The 20,672-nt window shown below is 31.8% G+C and overlaps 1 protein-coding gene across 3 annotated transcripts in view; it reads right to left on the bottom strand.

Annotated features, from left to right (window-relative positions):
* Positions 1 to 345: 345 nt before the first annotated feature.
* AP-2mu (adaptor protein complex 2, mu subunit) overlaps positions 346 to 20,672 on the bottom strand; it is an 84,108-nt gene continuing 63,781 nt past the window's right edge. For 2 of the 3 annotated variants that reach the window (XM_076494723.1, XM_076494722.1), the window contains exons 7-10: positions 18,418 to 18,553; positions 17,658 to 17,755; positions 12,997 to 13,108; positions 346 to 2,800 (exon numbers count right to left, since the gene is read on the bottom strand). In XM_076494723.1, the coding sequence (XP_076350838.1) occupies positions 2,666 to 2,800; positions 12,997 to 13,108; positions 17,658 to 17,755; positions 18,418 to 18,553 (481 nt within the window). In that variant the 3' untranslated portion in view covers positions 346 to 2,665. Of the gene's footprint in view, positions 2,801 to 11,650; positions 11,792 to 12,996; positions 13,109 to 17,657; positions 17,756 to 18,417; positions 18,554 to 20,672 lie in introns of those variants that run through there. The other variant, XM_076494724.1, reaches the window with a different exon arrangement.

Genomic DNA, 20,672 nt, shown 5'->3' with positions numbered 1-20,672 from the left:
ACAAAAACTACTGAAAAAAGAAAACCATGCAAGAAACAAAACACGGATAATTATATTTTCAAGGGGTGATAGTCTTATGGCAAACAAACATTTTGAGACAAGCAAATAAATGCTAAAAAACAAAAAACTGTGTAGAAATGCAAGTTTGAAGATCAGTTCTAAAATATTTCAATAGTTTGTACTTGGAAATAGTCAAAATTATTTTTATTTAAATTTGGAAATTTACAGGTGTACACTTGACACCTGCAAAATGCTCATAACAAGATTAAGTACTTCCATTTGTCTCAAAAGCAGCAATTTCATTCTCTTTGATTACCTTTGAGTTTTAAAAATATCCACAAATTGTTCAGTGTTCACAACATTTTAATAATAAAAACACAAATACAAACTCACAAACATGAACAATGCTATCCATCTTGTCTGATTTAATCTACAAATACTCATTCTATTATATGAAAATGTATGAGTTTTAATACATGTGCTTTGGTAACATAACTAAGTAAACATACATAAATGTTTCATCTATTATACAAAAAGTTACTGTGTAAATCATTTAATTAAGATCATAACATTATAAACTCACAAACTATTTATTGTTAATTTAAACAAAATAAATGTGTCAATGTAAAGTGGTATTAATTTTGAAAGAAATTATTATGTGAAGAAACTATACAAAACACTAATAATTCACCCAGCTTGTAAAATGAGTGAATAGTAATTTAATTTTCAATTGGTGAGGTTCTCTGAAATATTTTACTTTTCTATAACTTGGTTTAGAATGATTTTATCAGTATCAGTCAGAATTAGTTTGTCTGTTTCCAAGTAAATATAGTTTTTACTTTTAGTAGTTACTGAAATGCCTTAAATAAGAAACAATGTATGACATATTATAGAGCTACAGATAAATACAACATTTCTACATCTTAAGTTGCATTTAACTATAGAGGTAATTTTATATATAAAACAAAGGGTCACCAATAGCCATATTAGGCTTATCTCCTCTATCTTCCATGCACTGATGTGAAACTTTAAGCTATCTAAAATACCAGCTATTAGGTTTCATAAACTTATTAACAATCTAGAAAGGTATGTTACTAATATTTTTTAAATCTACTGAAGTGCTTAGCTTTATATGTATGTGGAAACTACCTTTATATCACACCTAACACGAAAAACTGAAATAACAAGCTGGTGTAGACTAACAAATAGACAAACAAAATGTGAATATTAAATTACTGTAGAGGAAGCCATCTGGCAATATGTTGGAGGTTAGATAAAATTTCAAGCTCCCATCTTGCATTACAAGGATTTTTCCATCATTATAAGCATAAATAAAAAAATTAACTGCCTTTAACTGGGGAAATTTCCAAGATGCATGAGGAAACATTTGTGACAATTTTTCATTCAATATTTTGACCATAATCACAAATTAGTTAAATTATGATACAGGAAGCATCTGGAAATATGTCAGAGGTTAGGTAAAATTTCAAGTTCCCATCTTGCATTACAAGAATGTGTGTCAAGGATTTTTCCATTGTTACAGGCATAAATACAAAAAATTAACTACCTTCAAGGAAAAGATAGGAAGCTGGGGAAATTCCCAAGATGCATGAGGAAAAATGTGTGACAATTTTCCATACAATATTTTACAAATTAGTTAAATTACTATAGAGGAAGCATCCAGAAATATATTGAAAGTTAGGTAAAAATTCAAGTTCTCACTTGCATTATAAAGATGTGTGACAAATAAAAAAAAAATAACTGCCCTTAACTAGGGAAATTTTCAAGATGTATGAGGAAAACTTTGTGACAATTCTCCATTCAATATTTTGACCATAACCACAAATTAGTTAATTAAATTACTACAGAGGAAGCATCTGGAAATATGTTGGAGATTAGGTGAAATTTTAAGCTCCCACCTTGCATTACAAGGATTTTGCCATTGTTATAGGCATAAATAAAGCATTAACTGCTTTTAATTAGGGAAATTTCCAAGATGCATAAGGAATAATTTGTGACAATTTTCTATTCAATATTTTGACCACAACCAAATATTAGTTAATTACTTTCAATAATGCAACATCCATAAATTGTGTCTACCTTACAATACATCAATGAAGTTTTCTTACATAATAATTATGAATATAATTTACTGGCAAAGCATCAAATTGTAAACAAAATTCCTGCCAGTGAAGTAAACTCATTTTTACTGTTTGAAAGTGTTGTCATAGCTGGATAATTAAACTTATTTTTATAGTACACACTGAAAACGAAAAAGAAAAGAGAAATTAATTTTCATGGTTAAGTTTTATAAATTGAAACAAATATTTTTGAAAATGTGTTAAAGAAGCTCAACTTACACAGGTTTTAATTTCCCATGTGTAAATTATTAGATGTAAAACGTTTACAGAATGTAATTTAGCTGTGAGATTACCACCATTTTAAATAACATCAGATAATCCAACTTTTCATCAAGTTTATCTTATACTTGGACCACCTCAAGATGATTGGATAAATACAAGTACATAAATTCAAAGAAAAAGTAACATTATAAGAAAAAGTGTACATTTAATAAACAAGTTTCATTAACTTTAAAAGGAAATGCAATTTTCAAATTAATATCAGTTTATCAGATCTTAGAGAAAGAATCTTTAAACCATGTAATTTAGCATCTGGTTTCATAAAGTCCACTGCGTCCAATGTAACGTACCCATTTAATAACATCATGATCACTATAGTTCAGCTTTGGTTCAAACACCTTGAGGTATCGAACTTTCAACCCAGAAGGAGCAAATGGCACCTATAATGAGAAATACTTATAATTTAAAGACAGAAACCAATAAACAATAATTATTTTAGTGATAAAGCATGAACAGTAATGTTTGTCATTGACTTGCTGGTAGGACAAACCAATATTAAATTATTTTCTTCTAGCCAATGCACCATGTTTATGATAGGTTCAGAATATCCAGCTAATAACAAGTGAGCTTTAGTAAAGATTGTCATATATTAGCAAAATAAAAACTGATTGGCTGTCCCATGTGGCAACTGCAGACATCTTCACAAACATAATGGATGCTTACATTGTTTAATTAGTGTAATGAAAGCATGCATTCAAGGCGACAACTTGAATATAAAATAATAGGACTTGAAGGATGTAAAAAAGGATTTTTGACTGGCTTACAAGGAAAAAAAATAACTTTAAATTGCTGTTGCAAAGTAAAATTTGATATACTCAGTAAACATTACAAATATTTTGTGAAAAAAAAATTTAATGAAGTAAATTTACAAAAAAAATTGTCTATGAATATATCAAATATTTCTTTTGACTAGTCCAAGCACAAAGGGATTTTCATGTCAGGAGTAAAATTATTTTATTCAACTCAAAATTCATTTATGCAATCTCTAAAAGCTCCTAAATAAATTTCATTCATCTTTTTAAATAAAATTTGATATTTTTCTGCTATTTTATCTATCCTAAACTCCATACAAAACTGGTCAATTTGATGAATTCCATAACCACTAAAAAGAAAACAAGAAAGATTCAAATATAAATTACTCCTTTTTGTAAATTGATTTATATTTAATTTTTTGTTGTGTCACTTCCCTTTGAACCACATTTAATTAATATTCATAAAAAATAAGTTGTTAATTATGTAATGAACACAAGTCACATTTTAAAAAAATAATTCTAATATCAAACAGTAAGCCCTAAGGAAGCCAAAGAGGCAAAACACTGGCTATAATATATATATTTTATATATATCTGAAACACAAAGGTACTTTTTCTAAACATTTTATTGTTAGGGTATCTAATTAAATAATGTGCAGACGACTGAGCATACACTGTGAAAAATACTTATTCTTTATTTTACCTTATTATTTTTAGGTTAGATAACATAAACAATTTAATTTTTTTTTACATTTTAATTACTTTTATATTAACAGATAAAGAATACACATAAAAAACAAGAAAAAGAAATACTTGTGTTTTTTTTGCTGTTTACTGTCAATGACAACCTACTGTTTCACTAAATTTTTTCTTAATCAAATATTGCCTGGCATGGCCAAGTGCATAAGGCGTGTGACTCGTAATCCGATGGTCGCGAGTTTGCGCCCGTGTCGAGCTAAACATGCTCGCCCTCCCAGCCGTGGGGACGTTATAATGTGACTGTCAATCCCACTATTCGTTGGTACAAGAGTAGCCCAAGAGTTGGTGGTGGGTGGTGATGACTAGCTGCCTTCCCTCTAGTCTTACACTGCTAAATTAGGGGCAGCTAGCACAGATAGCCCTCGAGTAGCTTTGTGCAAAATTCAAAAACAAACAAACAAACTTAATCAAATAATGCTTCAAAGAATACATGCAAAGAGTAGACAATGTTCCAGAAATATTACAATACTTTTGACTCTCTTACAAGGTGACAAGAACTGTTAAACTTCAGCTATGATCCTTAATGTGTTTTCCCATAGATTTCGTTTGTTTTGAATTTCACACAAAGCTACTCAAGGGCTATTTCCCATAGGAATAAAAGTTGAACTGGAAGAGAAACTGACAATTCTCTGTTCAGAAAACAAAATAATATGATACTTCATTTTATAGATTAGAACCTTGACTTTTATTGGTTATAAAATAATACTGTATTGAATGTTACAACAATTATTATAACTTATATAAAGTTATATTGGCACTTCCAACAGTTTCTCCTTCCACTAATGACAGTCATAACAGAAGAGTAGGTCACACAGTTCTTCATATTTGTTTAAGTTGTTTTCTTCAGCTTGGTCATATCCATCTGTAGAAATAGCATAATCTTGACTGACTCATCTTTGAGCTTGAATCTGTAGAACTGGTTGTTAATAGTTCTCTGTATTGGCTGAACTAATTCTAGGTTCATCTTCACCTGCCAGTTGGACACCATTCATACTGTGATATTTCTTTAATTGCCCCTTAAATTCTTCAGAACATTTCCCAGATTCAAGAGCCAGATTCTTAAGGCCCATATCAAAGAGCAACATCACTTTCTCTGATAGGTTATACAAGCTTTGGCCTGGGGCACATCTGACAGCAATAAGTTGTAGCTCTTTAAAAAGGGTGATAAGAGAAACTTTACTGATTGTGACATGTTGCAATGATCTGTACTCCCAACCAAAAATTTGAAAAGAATGAAGTTTCTTGTCGAACGCTTGATTATTTTTGCTAGTGCAACTATATGTCATTGAGGGTGAGAATACAGTTATTTACAATTACTGTTACAGTGACATGATATAAAGATGTATTTATATTGTCTGGTATAGCACACTAAAGATACACTGATGATCTTACTGAACCAATGAAGTGCAAGTCATGATCTACTGCAACAAGTGTGAATGAAGAAGTGTGCCCGATTCTGGTTCACAGAAGCAGATCTTGGCTTTATTGTTGCAGCAAAATAGGCAAAAGTCAGGTCCAAGCTTAATTTCTATTATCCTTAGGTATTTCATCTGGGCATAACAGTAAAGACTATTTCACTATGATGCTCACAACGTATTTCAATTTTGTATTGTACATTAAACCTTGAAAGCACAAATGAGTTCTTAAAAGTGAATTTTGCCAAATCTGTACAGTCAATTGAATAGGTGTATTTTCAGGACACCTGTTTTTGGCTTGTTTTACCATGTTCTCTAGAGGTAGCCATTCTGAAATGTGTGCTGCTCTGTGTCAACATTTGTCTGCAGCTGCAACTTCACAGAACATATCAAACATGTTGGTTGGTCTTGCAGAAATTAAGCATCACACATTTGTGTGAGAAATAAGCTTGATCCTTTGTTGTGTTTCTGGATGTGTGGAATAAGAAGCATTCATAGAAAGTTCTTTGTACATCAACTCAAAATCATACATTGCTGGTTAAAAATTTGCAATATTGCCTAATTTAACTCTGTCAGTGCAGAATATCATGTGTGATATTCAGGAAAATGTGGTTTTTAATCATTAAAATCATCACTTGAATAGTGTGTGTGTAAATAGAATATTTTTGAACAGCTTATATGTTTTAGGATTAGCATATACCAGATAGATATATAGCTATGTAATACTATAATTTATTTTTCTGGCAAATATTAGCAAAATTTTGATTTCACAGAAAAATATTGTTTGAGGAAAATAACTTAGACAGAATTGCATTTTTGTGTAGATAATGTAAATAAAATATGAATTTTTTCAATTCTAAATAGAGCTGAAATGTGGCAAATTTTAGTAATAAAACATTCTTGATTTAGAAACAAAAGCCTCCCTTTTTTTTCAACTGAGTATTATGTTACTTAACAGTTCATCTGTTTTTGAAAAGCCCCATTTGTTTCCAGAGCTTTGAAAAATAAAAACATATTTTGAATATCTACTGTATTTCTTGTAGTATGATTTTAGACTAATAAGACCAACAACATATAAAAACATAGAATGGTGTGTAGAGGCCTTACACCCTGTTGCATACTATTCTCTACTGTAAGCAGATTTAATACAAATTATTCATATTTTTAACATGCCATTCAAGATTATTTTGAATTGTGCAAAATATTTGACACATTCAGCACATACTGTACCTGTTCATTTTGGATTGGGACCAATATCAGAATTAACATAAATCTAAACATGAAGGGGGATGTATTATATAGAGGTTAGTCTATATATATATATATATATATATATACATCATATTGGGAGATCAAGTCCAGATTTTGAATTGACAGTAAGTGCAGTTGATATGTATATATAATCTTAAAAAGTTTATGTTGAACATTGATAACAACTATAGAATTGGGCAATTGTGCACTGAGTGTGTATCTGCAAAAAGGGTCCATGGGCTGAACTCCTTTGTAGCAAACCAAATGTCTAGCTGATTGCTGCAAGCCCATTTATCTGCAAGATCAGCAAAACAGTCATTTTCTCTATGTGCAAGAAATTCCTGAAACCATCCTTAATGCTGACAAGTCACTCTGATGTAGCACAAAACTTGTATTTTACTTTTATTACTGGCATTATCATCATCTATGTGATAGTTGATAGCTGTCATATTTGACATTACCAATTATTACATGCATTAGATGGCACTTTGATAGCCTCAGTACCAACAAGACATGCACTACAAACTTCCATTGAAAAGTCACTGGGCAGTCTTGATTCAATATGGCAGTGCCCATACAACTTTGTGTCAGAGTAGTGACTGTCTAACTGAAATAAAGCACAAAGCTACAGACACACACTGGGCTATCTGTGCTGTGCCCACAACAGGTACTAAAACCTGGGTTTTAGCAGTGAAAGTCCACAGACCTACCACTGTGCCATGTTAGAGTAATAATGTTAATTCTGAAATAGCAAAGGTACCCAGCATTACATCCAGTCACTCTTCTATCCAATTAGGTAACCAATTCCCCACACCTCTAAGAGATATTTTTTGTAAAATCCTTTTACGTGACACCTTATAAAATGCTTTCTGAAAATCTAGAAATACCAAATAAACACACTTATTCTCATCTACACAAGCAGTAATCTTCTCAGATAACATCAAAAAAATTTTAAGGCAAGATTTTCACTTAGTGAAACCATGTTGATCATCCAATAAAATTCTAAAATTTGTTAAATTACTTTTCAAAGCATCATTTAACAGACTTTCCAAAACTTTTCCCACAACTGATGTAACATCTATAATTTCTGAAACAATTTTAATCACCTTTCTTGAAATAAGGAGTTACATAAGTTAACTTCTAATCTTCTGGTACCTTCCCACCATTTAAGCATTTACAAAAAACAGTAGAAAGTGGCTCATATATCCAGTCCTTAACCTCCTTCAAAACCCTTGGGGAAATATTATTTAGCCCAAGAGCCTTATCAATCTTGAAACTTCCCAATTTTTTCTCTCCCAAGCTCAGAATTAATTGAATCATCTTATTTGATCTTGTTTTCCTCTATCAACTGTTTAAATGTTGATATTAAGAAAAATAACTTAATAATAACTTATTCACAACGTTAAGAAAAATATTTTCTGGCACAGGAGTCTTACGTTTTAAACTTCCCAATTCTTTTTTAACCAGCTCAAAATTTATGCAACCATTTTATTTGATCTCATTACCATTTATCAGCTGTTAAAGATGTGGTATACCCTTTTATCTTTATTAGTAAAAATCAAAGGAAAAGGAAAATTTAATAACCCAGCCATCTCATCATCATCATCATCCTTCTTTTATCAAGCCTGAGTGAATAGTCCTACCCCAATTTTAACCTTTTGTTTACCCTGAATGTATTTAGAGAAGTCCTTACTGTTAATTTTTAAGTTGTCAGCCAACTTTTTCTTGTACATCCTTTATGATGTCCTAATTTCCTGTTTCACATACTTGATCTTCTATAACCTGAATCTCCTGTCATACCAGCCAATTTAAATTTCTTTAATTTATGCTTTTCTTTAATTTGATATCTTAAACTCTTTGTAAATCAGTTTTTTTACTTTCAGCTACCCTTTCCTTTCTATAAGGAATATGTTTAACTCAAATACGTAAAAATATATCTTTAAAATATTTTCCATGTCTGATCAAAGCCTCAGAATAACTCAGCTGTTTAATTAGCAACAGTTAATTCTTATTTCATCCCTTTCATATTTGCTTTTATGAAATTCCTAACCCAAATGTCTATTTCTTATCTCCATATGCAGTAAAACACTGAACCTAATATGGCAATGATCGGTTACATCCAGATGCTCTCCATCTTCCATCATGCTGATTCATTTCTATATTTGAAGTGAACGATAAATCTAAAATATCATTATTTCTGTTAGGTTTCTTGACTAAATGATGAGAAAAGCCATTCTGAACAGTTTCCAGAAACCTTTTTCCATCATGGTTCGACTCTAGCATTTCCAAATCTGTCTGATATTAAAATTGCCCATAATTATCACTGAAACCTTAATCTCACTGTAAAGTTTCTCACTAATTTCATCAGCATCATTTGGAAGTTTGTAACAAATTCCAACTAAAAGTTGTTTTTCCTTTTATATCAACTAACAGAAGCCCAAATGGATTCAATCTTCTTTCTATTATCTTCGATATCCTCAATTTCAACAGGATGTAACAAACATTTTTCATATAAAGCCACTGCTCCCTCCTTTTTAATACCCTAGCCTTATTAAATAGCCTGTAACCCTGTATTTCAAATAAAATTCTGTCAACAAAATCATCTATGTGTAAACATATTTCAATTATTCCCATTATATTAAAGTCCTCCATTCTCTGAAGTCATCTATTTTATTTCTTATACTTCTAGCATTACAATAAAGTATATCCTTATAATCACTTCTATAATCATTTTATATACCATGCTTTTCTCTGCCTCTCATTATTTTTGCATTTAGTTTCTCCTCGACTTCATCACTGTCTAGTCCTAGTTTAAACCCCTTAGAACTGAGTTAACAGCCTTATCAAAGAAACCAGCCTCTAACCTATTTAAATGTAAACCATCCATTCCAAAAGCTCCTTTCCTCCAAAAAATTCAACCAGCCTATCTACTCATCCTTACATATTAACTTAAGCCTAGCATTTAGCCCTAGTAACCTACTTATAACTTCATCCCCACAGTTAATTCTAGGCAGTATCCCTGACAAAATTAAGCTATGGCCTCTCAACTTAAATGTCTTTATAAACCCCTCGTACTTATTAACCCTATTGCCATGATTATCCTCTACTGAGCATGGCACAAGGTTTGGCGTCTTACATTCAAACTATTTTTGTCTATGTTATACCAAGTAAAATATCAGTAAAATCTCAGATAATAATATCCATATTTTAATAGTACAGAAGTTTTAAGTTCTTAATTCTAGAAGGTAATATTTTAAAAAATTCAGAATTTCCCCCTATTGTGAAACATGACACATTTTCTTAGTATGAGTATGTCATTATCCCTATTTTATTGACCACCCCTTTAAAAAGTACAAAATTAAACAAATTATTCTCTAAAATTTTCATTGCTCAGACCAATCACATCTAATATAATCTTCAATTTTGTTTGTTTACAAAGCTATCAAATAGAAAATCAGACCATCCTCCATATCTTCTCTTTCATAATTCATTAATAGTTCTCTCTCATATTTAATTATATATATATTGCTTATAACCACTAGGAACTCAAGGTTTTCACCTATCAAGTGACATTCTGTCTAACCTTATGTTCTGAACAGTTAAATGTAAATTTCACTCTGAGCACCAACATGGGAAAGTTAACAACTACCTTGGATGAACTTGTTAAATAATGCAAATGGAATTTTTCAGATAAAGAAAACTTTTCATTCAGAAATTTTTGAAAGGTAAGAAAATTTGTTTGCATGTTATTAGTTATTGTTTGGTACATTATTTAAATAAATATAAATTAACTGCAATATTGTGAGTAGTCTAAAAATTAAAATTCTCTTCAACAATCAAGAGCAAACAAAATAAAATTGATAAGTACTTTATTTCTTGCTTTTCATGTTTATTCTTTATTTACTATTATGAAAGTAACAAATCTAAAAATAGGGATATTTATAGGCTAGTTAGGTTCAGATTAAGTAATATAAATAATTTTGTTTTGTCTTTTTTTAATTTCTCACAAAGCTATTCAAGAGCTATCTGCGCTAACCGTCCCTAATTTAGCAGTGTGAGATTAGAGGGAAAACAGCTAGTCATCACCACCCACCACCAACTCTTGGGCTTCTCTTTTACCAACAAATAGTGGGATTGAGTGTCACATTATAATGCCCCCCAGAGCTGAAAGGGTGAGCATGTTTGATGTGACCGGGATTTGAGGCCGCGGGTTCACGCTTGGCCATGCCGGGCCCAATATAAATAATAATATAATAAAAAGATTTTATGAGGCATGCATGTAAGTAGTTCATGGGTAACGTTATGCAATAGTGTAATGTGAGCTGCACGTGCCCCAAGAAATGTGCAACTTCATGGTGTGGATGGCAGTTAGATCTGGTTAAAAGGACAATAAAAATAAAACTTAATCATAAATAGATGTTCATACAAATTTAGAGCTACTTAGAATAAACAAATGTAATTTCATGTCACAATCTGAAGATATTCTGAAAAGAAAAAAAAAGGTAATTTTGATTTATTTCAATTTTTTTTGGTGATTATGCAGTCTATCAAATTGATCAATTCCATTTTCAGATAGAATAGACGAAACAACAGATATGCTATGAAAATTTACTGAAAACAATCATTTGAAATGCATTCAGGAGGTCTTAGGCTTTACAAAAATGATAATTTCAAGATTTTTAAGATGAAGAAAAGTTTTTAAATTTAACATGAAATTACTTTTCATCCAAACTATTGAAAACAAATATACAACATATCTAAGGACAAATTTTTATTTTATTTAAAATATTTCACTGAAAAACATTTTTTGTACATGGAAAATTTATATCAACTGGAAGACTGTCAAATTTTGTGAAGATGTACACACTACATTGAAAGTTAGAAGTATTAAACCTAAAAAGACTTTAAATGAGTACAAAGGAATGTGGTCAGCCATGTAGACTTGGGCCTGCATCATCTGCTTCTACATGCGACACAAAAACTGCATCTCTGCTAGTACCCTTTATTATATCTCCTGTTCTGTCAGTTATATCCACTACCTGTACTCCCAAGTAGCATCATCTGATTCTTTTCTCTCTAATTACCCCACAGACTATCCTATCCACTTGCCTTGTCAAGAAATCACCTATAATCACCTTATCAGTCACATCCTTCTATGACCCTTTTGTTTTTCTTCCCTTCAATAGCTCCTTGTCTGCAAAAGCCAAAGGCTGAAATTTGTTGCTCAAAAGAATAGAACCAGTATAACTAAATTCACTACTTTTTAACCTAATAATACTCTTTCTAACTTTCTTAAAGCCACTGATAACTGATGACTTCCTTGCATGTGAAAGCTTAAAGTACTTCTGAAATCCTGCTACCATTCCCCCCCACATACACAAAAAGACCCAGTTAATTACTTTATTGTTTTTCACATGTATTATTTATTATTATTATGAAAGTAACTAAAATGTCAAAATTACAAACCTTTTATGCTAGATTAGGTGAAAAAAATATTTGTTTTAACAAGGTACACTCACAAATAATTGCAAACAACTCTTGCTTTACATAATGCGATAGAATAATGTGAGCTAGACATTTGCTAAATTATTTACAACTTATATGGCACATGTTAGTTAGTATGGTTCAAAAGGAAATAATAAAATTTAAGTCTAAATATATGCATACTGTTTAAAGCTATTTAGGATAAACAAATGTGGTTTGATGTTACAACCTGAAGTCATTGTAGAAAAATGAATGGCAACCGATTTATTTTGAATCTCTTTGTTTTAATGGTTATAAGATTTGTGAAATTGAACAACTCTGTATAGAGTTATGGTAGAGAAAATAACAGATTAAATATTAGGTTTTACTGGAAAAGGAAAGAAAAAGGGTTTGAAATTTATTTAAGAATTTTCAGAGATTATGCAAACAAAATTTTTCAGATAAAGAAAAATTTTTAATCCTGACATGAAAAACCACTTGTGTTTGAAAGCTGTTAACACTGACCACAAATATTCATGGACAAAGTTTTAGTGAAAATACTTGATTAATAATTCTGAGTTTTTTGTACAGAAAAAAAAACATTTGTAATGTTTACTGAAAGCTTGTCAATTTTTGTAAATATGTACAAAACATTAGAAGCTATAGTATTGAAACTGTAAAGTCAACTTAGAGACACCCAAACTTGGTTGATTCCGCTGAGTCTGTAGTGAGAGAATTAAAAGTTATATTTTTGAAACTGACAGTTTCCTTGTGATTACAAGGTTAATCACCTAAAACTGACCATAAATGAAGAGTGTTAAGCAAAGCAGTATTGAATAAATGGAATTAGTTTTTAAAACTAATAAGAAATAAAGGAACATTTTACCTTTATTCATACCCTGTAACTCTGGCTAAGCATTAAGAAATCCATCATACCTCAAAGTTCATAGAAATAGGAGGTCTGTTCCATTTCTTCTTAGTATCAGTCTGTAAGAGTTCTATCTCAGCACTAAGTTGAGTCTCTTTCATCCCTGCCATTCTTTTAATCCTATATTGTAAAAAGAAAAGAAAAAAGAATAAAATATTTCACAGTTTGTATCGTGAAATTATTATTCAACACTCAAATACTAAATAAAACTAAGCTTCTTAGTAATACTAAAAAAATACCAGAGCTAAGACAATTGATCAATGCAAGATTTGTTAAATATTAATGCAAAAATTGTATTTTCAATCCCACAAGCCAATTTACTTTAAAACAAAATTATCTCATCTTTCACATAATTAATATAAAACCTTATAAATGGAGAAACGGCACAAAGAAGACAAATTGGAACAGTTGGTTGTTTAAACATGGAGGCCAAAGATATAACAAATTTTTCATGAATAAGAACTGGAAAGAACAATCACAAACAAATATCATTCTTTTCCTAGTGTGTACCAGTGTAGAAAGTTAAGCCTTGTCATACATTTCAACTCCATACAAGGGCTGACAATAGCAAATAATTCTACTTCGATATCTCGGAAAGATCAATAACTGCTCAGCCATTCAAACAAATTTAATTTGTAAAGTAATTCAACAGCTACAATATTATATCTGCACAATTCAAAAACAAACAGACCTGTGGATTTAAGTGAGCTGGATTATGAAATGCAGAAAAAAGTATGTGAAAATTAAAAATTGAAAAAGACTTTATAAAAATTTCAAAATTTCTGAACAGCTTGCCAAAGATGTAATTTAGAAGTACAGGAACATATTGCAAAATTATTTGTTGAATTGTGCCCAATGCCCTATTAGGTTCTCACATGTGAATTTGGGCCAAATGTTCGTAAGCAAGTAACACCATACACAAGATGAAACCAGGAGTTTTGTGATAAATTAAAGTAATCACTTTGGAGCTGTAGTACTGTCAAAAGTGTGACTCATATGACTGCAGAGTCATAAATCCAGAGCCACAGTTCAGAGCAATTGTTCTCTAAAAACATGCATAATTTTCTCTATACAACTCAACCAAAATGAGAAACAATAAAACAAGCTTGCCTGTTCTAAGGACTAAACATGAACATGTTACAGAGAATTTTTAATACAAATGTAATCACTGATAATGCAACATGTATACAATGTCATGTCAAAAACATTGCAACAATATAAAATAAATGATCTACAGATTCCACAACAGTGGTTCTTAACCTGGGTTCGATTGAACCCCAGGGGTTTGGTGAGTCAGTCTCAAGGGTTCGGCAGAGGTCAAGACACACACACTGTGTGTGTGTCCATTCCATTCACCCCACTCGTATAATTCGTGATGTCATGCTTCACTTGGCCATCATTGGCTGCAGCTGATCACGTCACGTCACATCACTTGGCCTTAATATCTGTGCTGCAAGGGACTTCGTGCACTTAGAAGTCGACTTGTGACTGTAGTAACCGTGTGTCATTTGTGATATTTTTTCTAATCTTTCAATCCCTTCATACTAACTATGTCGAGCAAAAACAGAAAGTGGTTGGACGAATACATACAATATGGATTCACGTGTATAACGGAACATGATGGGAGTCAGCGTCCTCAATGCATGATTTGCAATGCCAAGTTGAGCAATTCTAGTCTAGCACCAGCAAAACTAAGAGAACACTCCCTAAAGCTGCATGGAGATGGGAAATACAAGAACACAATGCTCGCTGAATTCAAGGTAAAGAAAACCAGGTTCGATGAAAAGGCTGCTTTGCCTGTTCTCGGCTTTGTACCCATCGACAAACCTATCCTCACAGCATCAAAGTTGTGTACTTGATCGCAAAGCAGGGCAAACCACACACCACTGGTTAAGCACTCGTAAAATCAGTTGCGTTGAAGATGGCGAATATCATGCTGGAAAAAGCTGCTGAAAATACGTTATCCCAAATTCCTCTTTCAAATGACACCATCAGTAGCAGAATAGATGACACGAGTGATGACATCTTGGCTCAAGTAGTTGCAGATCTGATTTCAAGCCTAGCAAAATTCAGCCTTCACCTCGACGAGACCACCGACATTTCCAATCTAAGCCAGCTTGTTGTATTCGTGCGCTATGTGAAGAACGACGAGATAAAAGATTTTTTTATTTTGTAAGCCTCTCACAACAACTAAGGCAGCCAACGTGAAGAAACTTGTGGATGACTTCTTCAGAGACAACGATCTTTCGTGAGATATGGTTTCTGCAGTTTGTTCGGACGGAGCTCCAGTCATGCTGGGATGAAACTCTGGTTTTGGTGCGCTGGTGAAAGCTGATGCACCACACATCATTGTAACACATTGTGTTCTGCACAGGCATGCATTGACAACAAAAACCTTGCCATCAAAACTGGCAGAAGTATTAAAAATTGTAGTGGAATGTGTGAACTTTGTGCAAAATAGTGCCCTGAAGCACTGCATCTTCAAAGAGATGTGTAATGAAATGGGTACTGAATTCGAGGTACTTCTGTACCATTCTAACGTTCGGTGGTTATCCTGGGGAAAGGTGCTGAATTGTGTTTTTGCCATGCGTGTGGAATTAGTCCTGTTTTTGCAAGAGCACCAACAGTGTGATGCAGATTGCTTCGAAAAATCTGAGTTCATTCTCATTTTGGCGTACATGGCCAATATCTTCAATGCTCTCAATCAACAGAGGCAGGGCAGTGGAGTCAACATCATCGAAGCAAAAGAAAACCTGAAGGTTTTTCAAAAAAAGCTACTGTTATGGAAATAATGAACAGAGAATGATAACTTCTCAAACTTTCCCCTGCTGGACGACTGTGTAAGTAAGATCGAAGATGTGTCTGAAATCTGAGACATTTCTGTACCCGGGGAACTGAAGCAAGCAATTGCCATGCCCTTAGATGAGCTCACAAAGTTTCTCGATGGATACTTCCCCACCAGAGAGTCATATCCAGCATGGGTGAGACAGCCATTCATGTTTAGTGTTGCAACAGCAGATGTCAATTATGAATACCTCGATGAAATCATTGAGCTTCAGCAGAGCCAGGTTCAACAGCAACTTTTCAGAACAACAACACTCTCAACGTTTTGGTGTCACCAAATCTTAGCGTACCCTCTTATTTGTAAGAATGCCCTTGAGATACTCATACCATTTGTTACAACGTATCTTTGCGAGTAATCCTTTTCGAGGATGGTAGACATAAAAATGAAGAAAAGGAACAGACTTTGTTGCAAAAATGATATGAGAGTGGCACTTCCCAAGGTGAAGCCGCACATTTCTGAACTTGTCTCTGAAAAGCAACAGCAGAAGTCAAATTGATTTGCAGTAAATATTCATTGAGTTATGTTTTTGTGTGAAATTAATGTTTTGTTGGTTTTGTTCTTTGAACACAGTGATATTACGTGCAACTGATGCATGGTACATTTTGTGCACTAATAAAATATCTACTTATGTTTTGAATTTGAAAAAATCATTTTATTTTTCAAATTATGAAGGGTTAAGTGAATGCAAGTACAAAATTTCTGGGGTTCAGTACCTCTAACAAGGTTAAGAACCACTGTTCTATAACAAAGTAATAAAAAGTCCAATTTTCAACATTAAGAAATTTTTAAGTGGAATGACATAAGAAAGTTAACTGTAATATATTATATTCCAACTAAGAAGGTTCAGTTAATGCTTAATAAAAGCAGAAAAATAAGGTCTTATGTCCTTTGAATATTAATAAAATCTGCAGTACATGTCTACACTATAATGACTAGAATATAGGCTTTATTGGCTTGTTTTGAATTTCATGCAAAGCTACACAAGGGCTATGTTAGCCATCCCTAATTTAAAATCATAATACTAGAGGAAAGGCTGATAATCATTACCAATAACCAGAAACTCTAGGGCAACTCTTTTACCAAAAAATAATGGGAATGACCAAGAAATTTGGTGTGATGGAGATATGAACCAGCAATATACAGATTGCAAGTTGAGCACCCTGACCATCATGCCATGCCAACCCATAACTAGCATACAGCCCACTAAAAATGATGAGGCAAGTACTGCCATCCTCACCCCATTGTATATCCTTAATCCACATTCCATTGCTAACTGAAATAGCTTTTGAGAAATGAAGCTTCACCTAAAAGAGTCAGAAAAGTGAAGTTGAGGCAGTCAAATATCAATAAATTCCTTTATGAACCAATCAAAATTAAGATTATTCATGAACTTGTGGCATATTTATAGAATTATTGATAAGTAGTTAGATTCACAACTAATATATAGAAAAGCCAGTTCAACCTAATACTGTTGTTAATCATATGTTAAAAGTATAAAATGAAATGTATAGAAACCAAAACTGCAAAAATATTTGTTGCACAATATTTGTTGATTTTTTTAATTTAAAGTCACCATTCATTAAAGAGGTTTACTTTTTTTATTAAACATGTTTGTCATATAACAGAAAATAGCTTGGTTATGTAATGAAGGTTTTTACATATGAACTAATAAGTGTTTACTTCACATAACAGTGAATCTGGATATAAAATGTTTTTTACATCAAAAGAAACATATCATTTTTACATATACATTTTAGAAGCAATTATAAGTATCTTAATTAAATATTTACAATTTAAGCAAACAAAAACATTTGTTTTACTTACTTCCATACTATTGCATTTTCACTGGCTTTGTACTTTGCTTTACCCTTCATACAAATCAGTTGAACTCCACTGGTATTTAGGGGAGTAGGTATACGAACCTATGAAAATTTATTGAAAATGCAATTAATCAACAGGTCTAGTATGAAACTTGTGTGGAAAAAAGCTTAAATTAGAGTAGAACAACAAAACTGGCTAATGTTAGAACAAACACAATGTAAATATTATTACTTCTATCACTAACTATCCAGTCATGATGTTAGGAAAAAATTTTGGTTTTATTTAAAATGTCCTTATTTCCAGTATTTAGATTATAAAGTCTGTAAATCATGGGTTAAAAATTATTCTCAATTTCAACTTCTAAAAATTGTTTTCAATATTTAGAGACTGATCTTGATCCATAAAAGTAACATTTTAATTCAAAGATGTGTTTAATTATACCTACAATCATATGCAACATTAAATACAGGTTCAAACAAAATTCAAGAAGCCTTATAAATTCTTATACAGGAGAATCAACTATTTTTATTGTTTATACAAGTCTTCCATTCTGGTAATCAGCCATAGTATGTGTGTATAGATATATATGTATACATACATTAGATGATCATACTACCCAATCGTTAGTTTGAAACTACATGTTCAATGCTTCTGTATACTAATGTTGTAAACTCTGATATAATCCTTATACATGTTGTATTTTTTTAAAAAGCATATTCATAACAAACTAATACAACAATTTTGATGTAATTAAATAACATACTTCAATTTTCTGTCCAATAAGAGAAGGCTTAAAGTTTGACTTAAGGACAACTTTAACTTCCATCTTAGTTCTGCCAACTTCTCGAACCAATGGAATGATGCGGAATGGAAAACTGATATCTTTGGTTATACGATATCTAGTGGACAAATATACATATATAAAAAATTTATATCATCTACTTGTAGTATACTGAACATATTCTATTTAAGTAGATAAAAAAAGTCAGTCCCACAATTCTTACCAATACAAGTTTTAGCATTAGTACTCTTTAAGGCTGCTTTTTAATTACTCTGTTAATCTCAGTGTCATATAAAAGTGACAAAAAAATCATTACTTAATGAATTAAACAACCAATATAAACAGTACCCATTAAATTATTTTCTCTTAAGTATAAAAGTCACAGACTTAGGTAGGTAGTACAAATCCTTGAAAACAAAGAAACTCTTAATTCAAACTACTTAAATAAATCTTATAAAATGGTGATTTGCCAAACAATTTATAAATAAAATATAGTGGTTTATTTTGGGGGAATATACTAAAAGTTTCAACAGAACACTGGTCTGTTTTAAGAAGACAGCAAAATGTGCTTCCATACCATAACTAAAGCTAACAAAGCTGAATAATTAGCAATGAAAAATGTTTCTCTGGCTTAAATACTGTAGAAGTCATAATGAAAATGAAAAGAGAAGCAAAAATTCAGTATAGCGTATATGGTTTGTAAAAGAGTAAACAATAATTGTATGACAACAGACATTTAACAAATTGTTTTAAAAGTAATAGATTTTAAATTTTAATTTTAATAAGAAAAAATTCAAAAGCAACTTTATTAATCAAAATTGCAACCCAGTGAATCTACCCACTTTTGCCAATGAGAAACAACAATGTTTATGTCATGACGATAGAATTTTGAAGTCCCAGAACTAAAAAATTCTTTAAAGATATTCTCTGCTGCTTCTCTGTTGTTGAATCGACTGTCCTGTAACACGTAGTCCAAATGCTTGAAAATGTGGTAGTTGGTGGGTGACAGGTCTGGGGAGTAAGGAGGATGAGGCAATGTTTTGTAGCCCGATTCATTGTGCTTCGGGAACGTCACTTGAACAATGCGTGGCCAAGCATTATCATGAAGCAAGATCAGTCTTCTTCAACTGACTAATGTTTGAAGTTTTTCACAAATCTTTCTGTGCATTTCTTCCAATCCTAGACAGTAAACCTCTGCAGTGATATTCCAGCCCTGGCTCAGCAAGCTGTAATGTATAATACCAGCCTCAGACCACCATACAGTGACTACAATCTTCTGTTGGTGTAACTTTTGCTTTGGAAAGCATTTTCAAACCTTGTCATGGTTAAGCCACTGTGAATATTGCTTTCTGTTGTCATAAAGGATCCACTATTCATTGCAATTTTGATCAAGAAATGGGCCATTTCTCTTGCACAAAATCAACATACAGCACAGTGCAAAACAGTAATTTTTCTGATTTTCACCAACTTTGCGTGAAACCACTTACTGAGCTTTTTCACTTTTCCAATTTGTTCAAGATGGTCTGAAACTGTGAAAATGCCAACACCCAATTCTTGTGTCATTTCTTGAAGAATTTGGTGAGGGTTTCTTTCCACTAATGCTCTCATCTAGTCATTTTCAAAACTCACATTTCAATTATGAAACATTTGGAACCAATGCTGTACTGCATATTGATAGGCATTTCCTTCACCCCATGCTTGGTTGATGTTATGAGCAGTTTACAATGCCTAATGACCAAGTTTGAATTCATACAAAAAACAATGACACTCAACTTTTTTCCTTACATCATTAATTGAAAGGGTCTGAAATATTGGAAAAGTTTTAGAAAAGAATAAAAGCACTAATGAATAGAATACAAAAAATGGTATATATGAAGTCATTAAAAAAAAAAAAGACAGGTTTCTATTCCCTATAAATGACTAAAATCTGCCATTATTTTTCAAACAATCTGATGTATTTTAAGATATGACTGGAAAAAATAAAGTTTTCAAAATCAATCATAAGAATCTGTAAAACAAAAAAGTACTTTAAGCAACTGCATAAGGAAAACCTCTGATAAAATATATATACATATAGTTAGGAGCAAAGTTTGTACTGATTTATTTATTATACATTGCAATTTACAAATCTACATACTATTTAGTACTTACCACACTATAAATATTCTTTTGAACAATGTAAATAAACTGATAAAAATTATCCTACTCAAACCAATTATGCACTAAAATGCTCTATT

The sequence above is a fragment of the Tachypleus tridentatus genome, chromosome 3 (assembly GCF_004210375.1).
Source record: "Tachypleus tridentatus isolate NWPU-2018 chromosome 3, ASM421037v1, whole genome shotgun sequence".
Classification (NCBI taxonomy): Eukaryota; Metazoa; Arthropoda; class Merostomata; order Xiphosura; family Limulidae; genus Tachypleus; species Tachypleus tridentatus.
The sequence above is the reverse complement of the archived record's forward strand: the minus strand, read 5'-3'. Positions and strand labels throughout refer to the sequence as shown.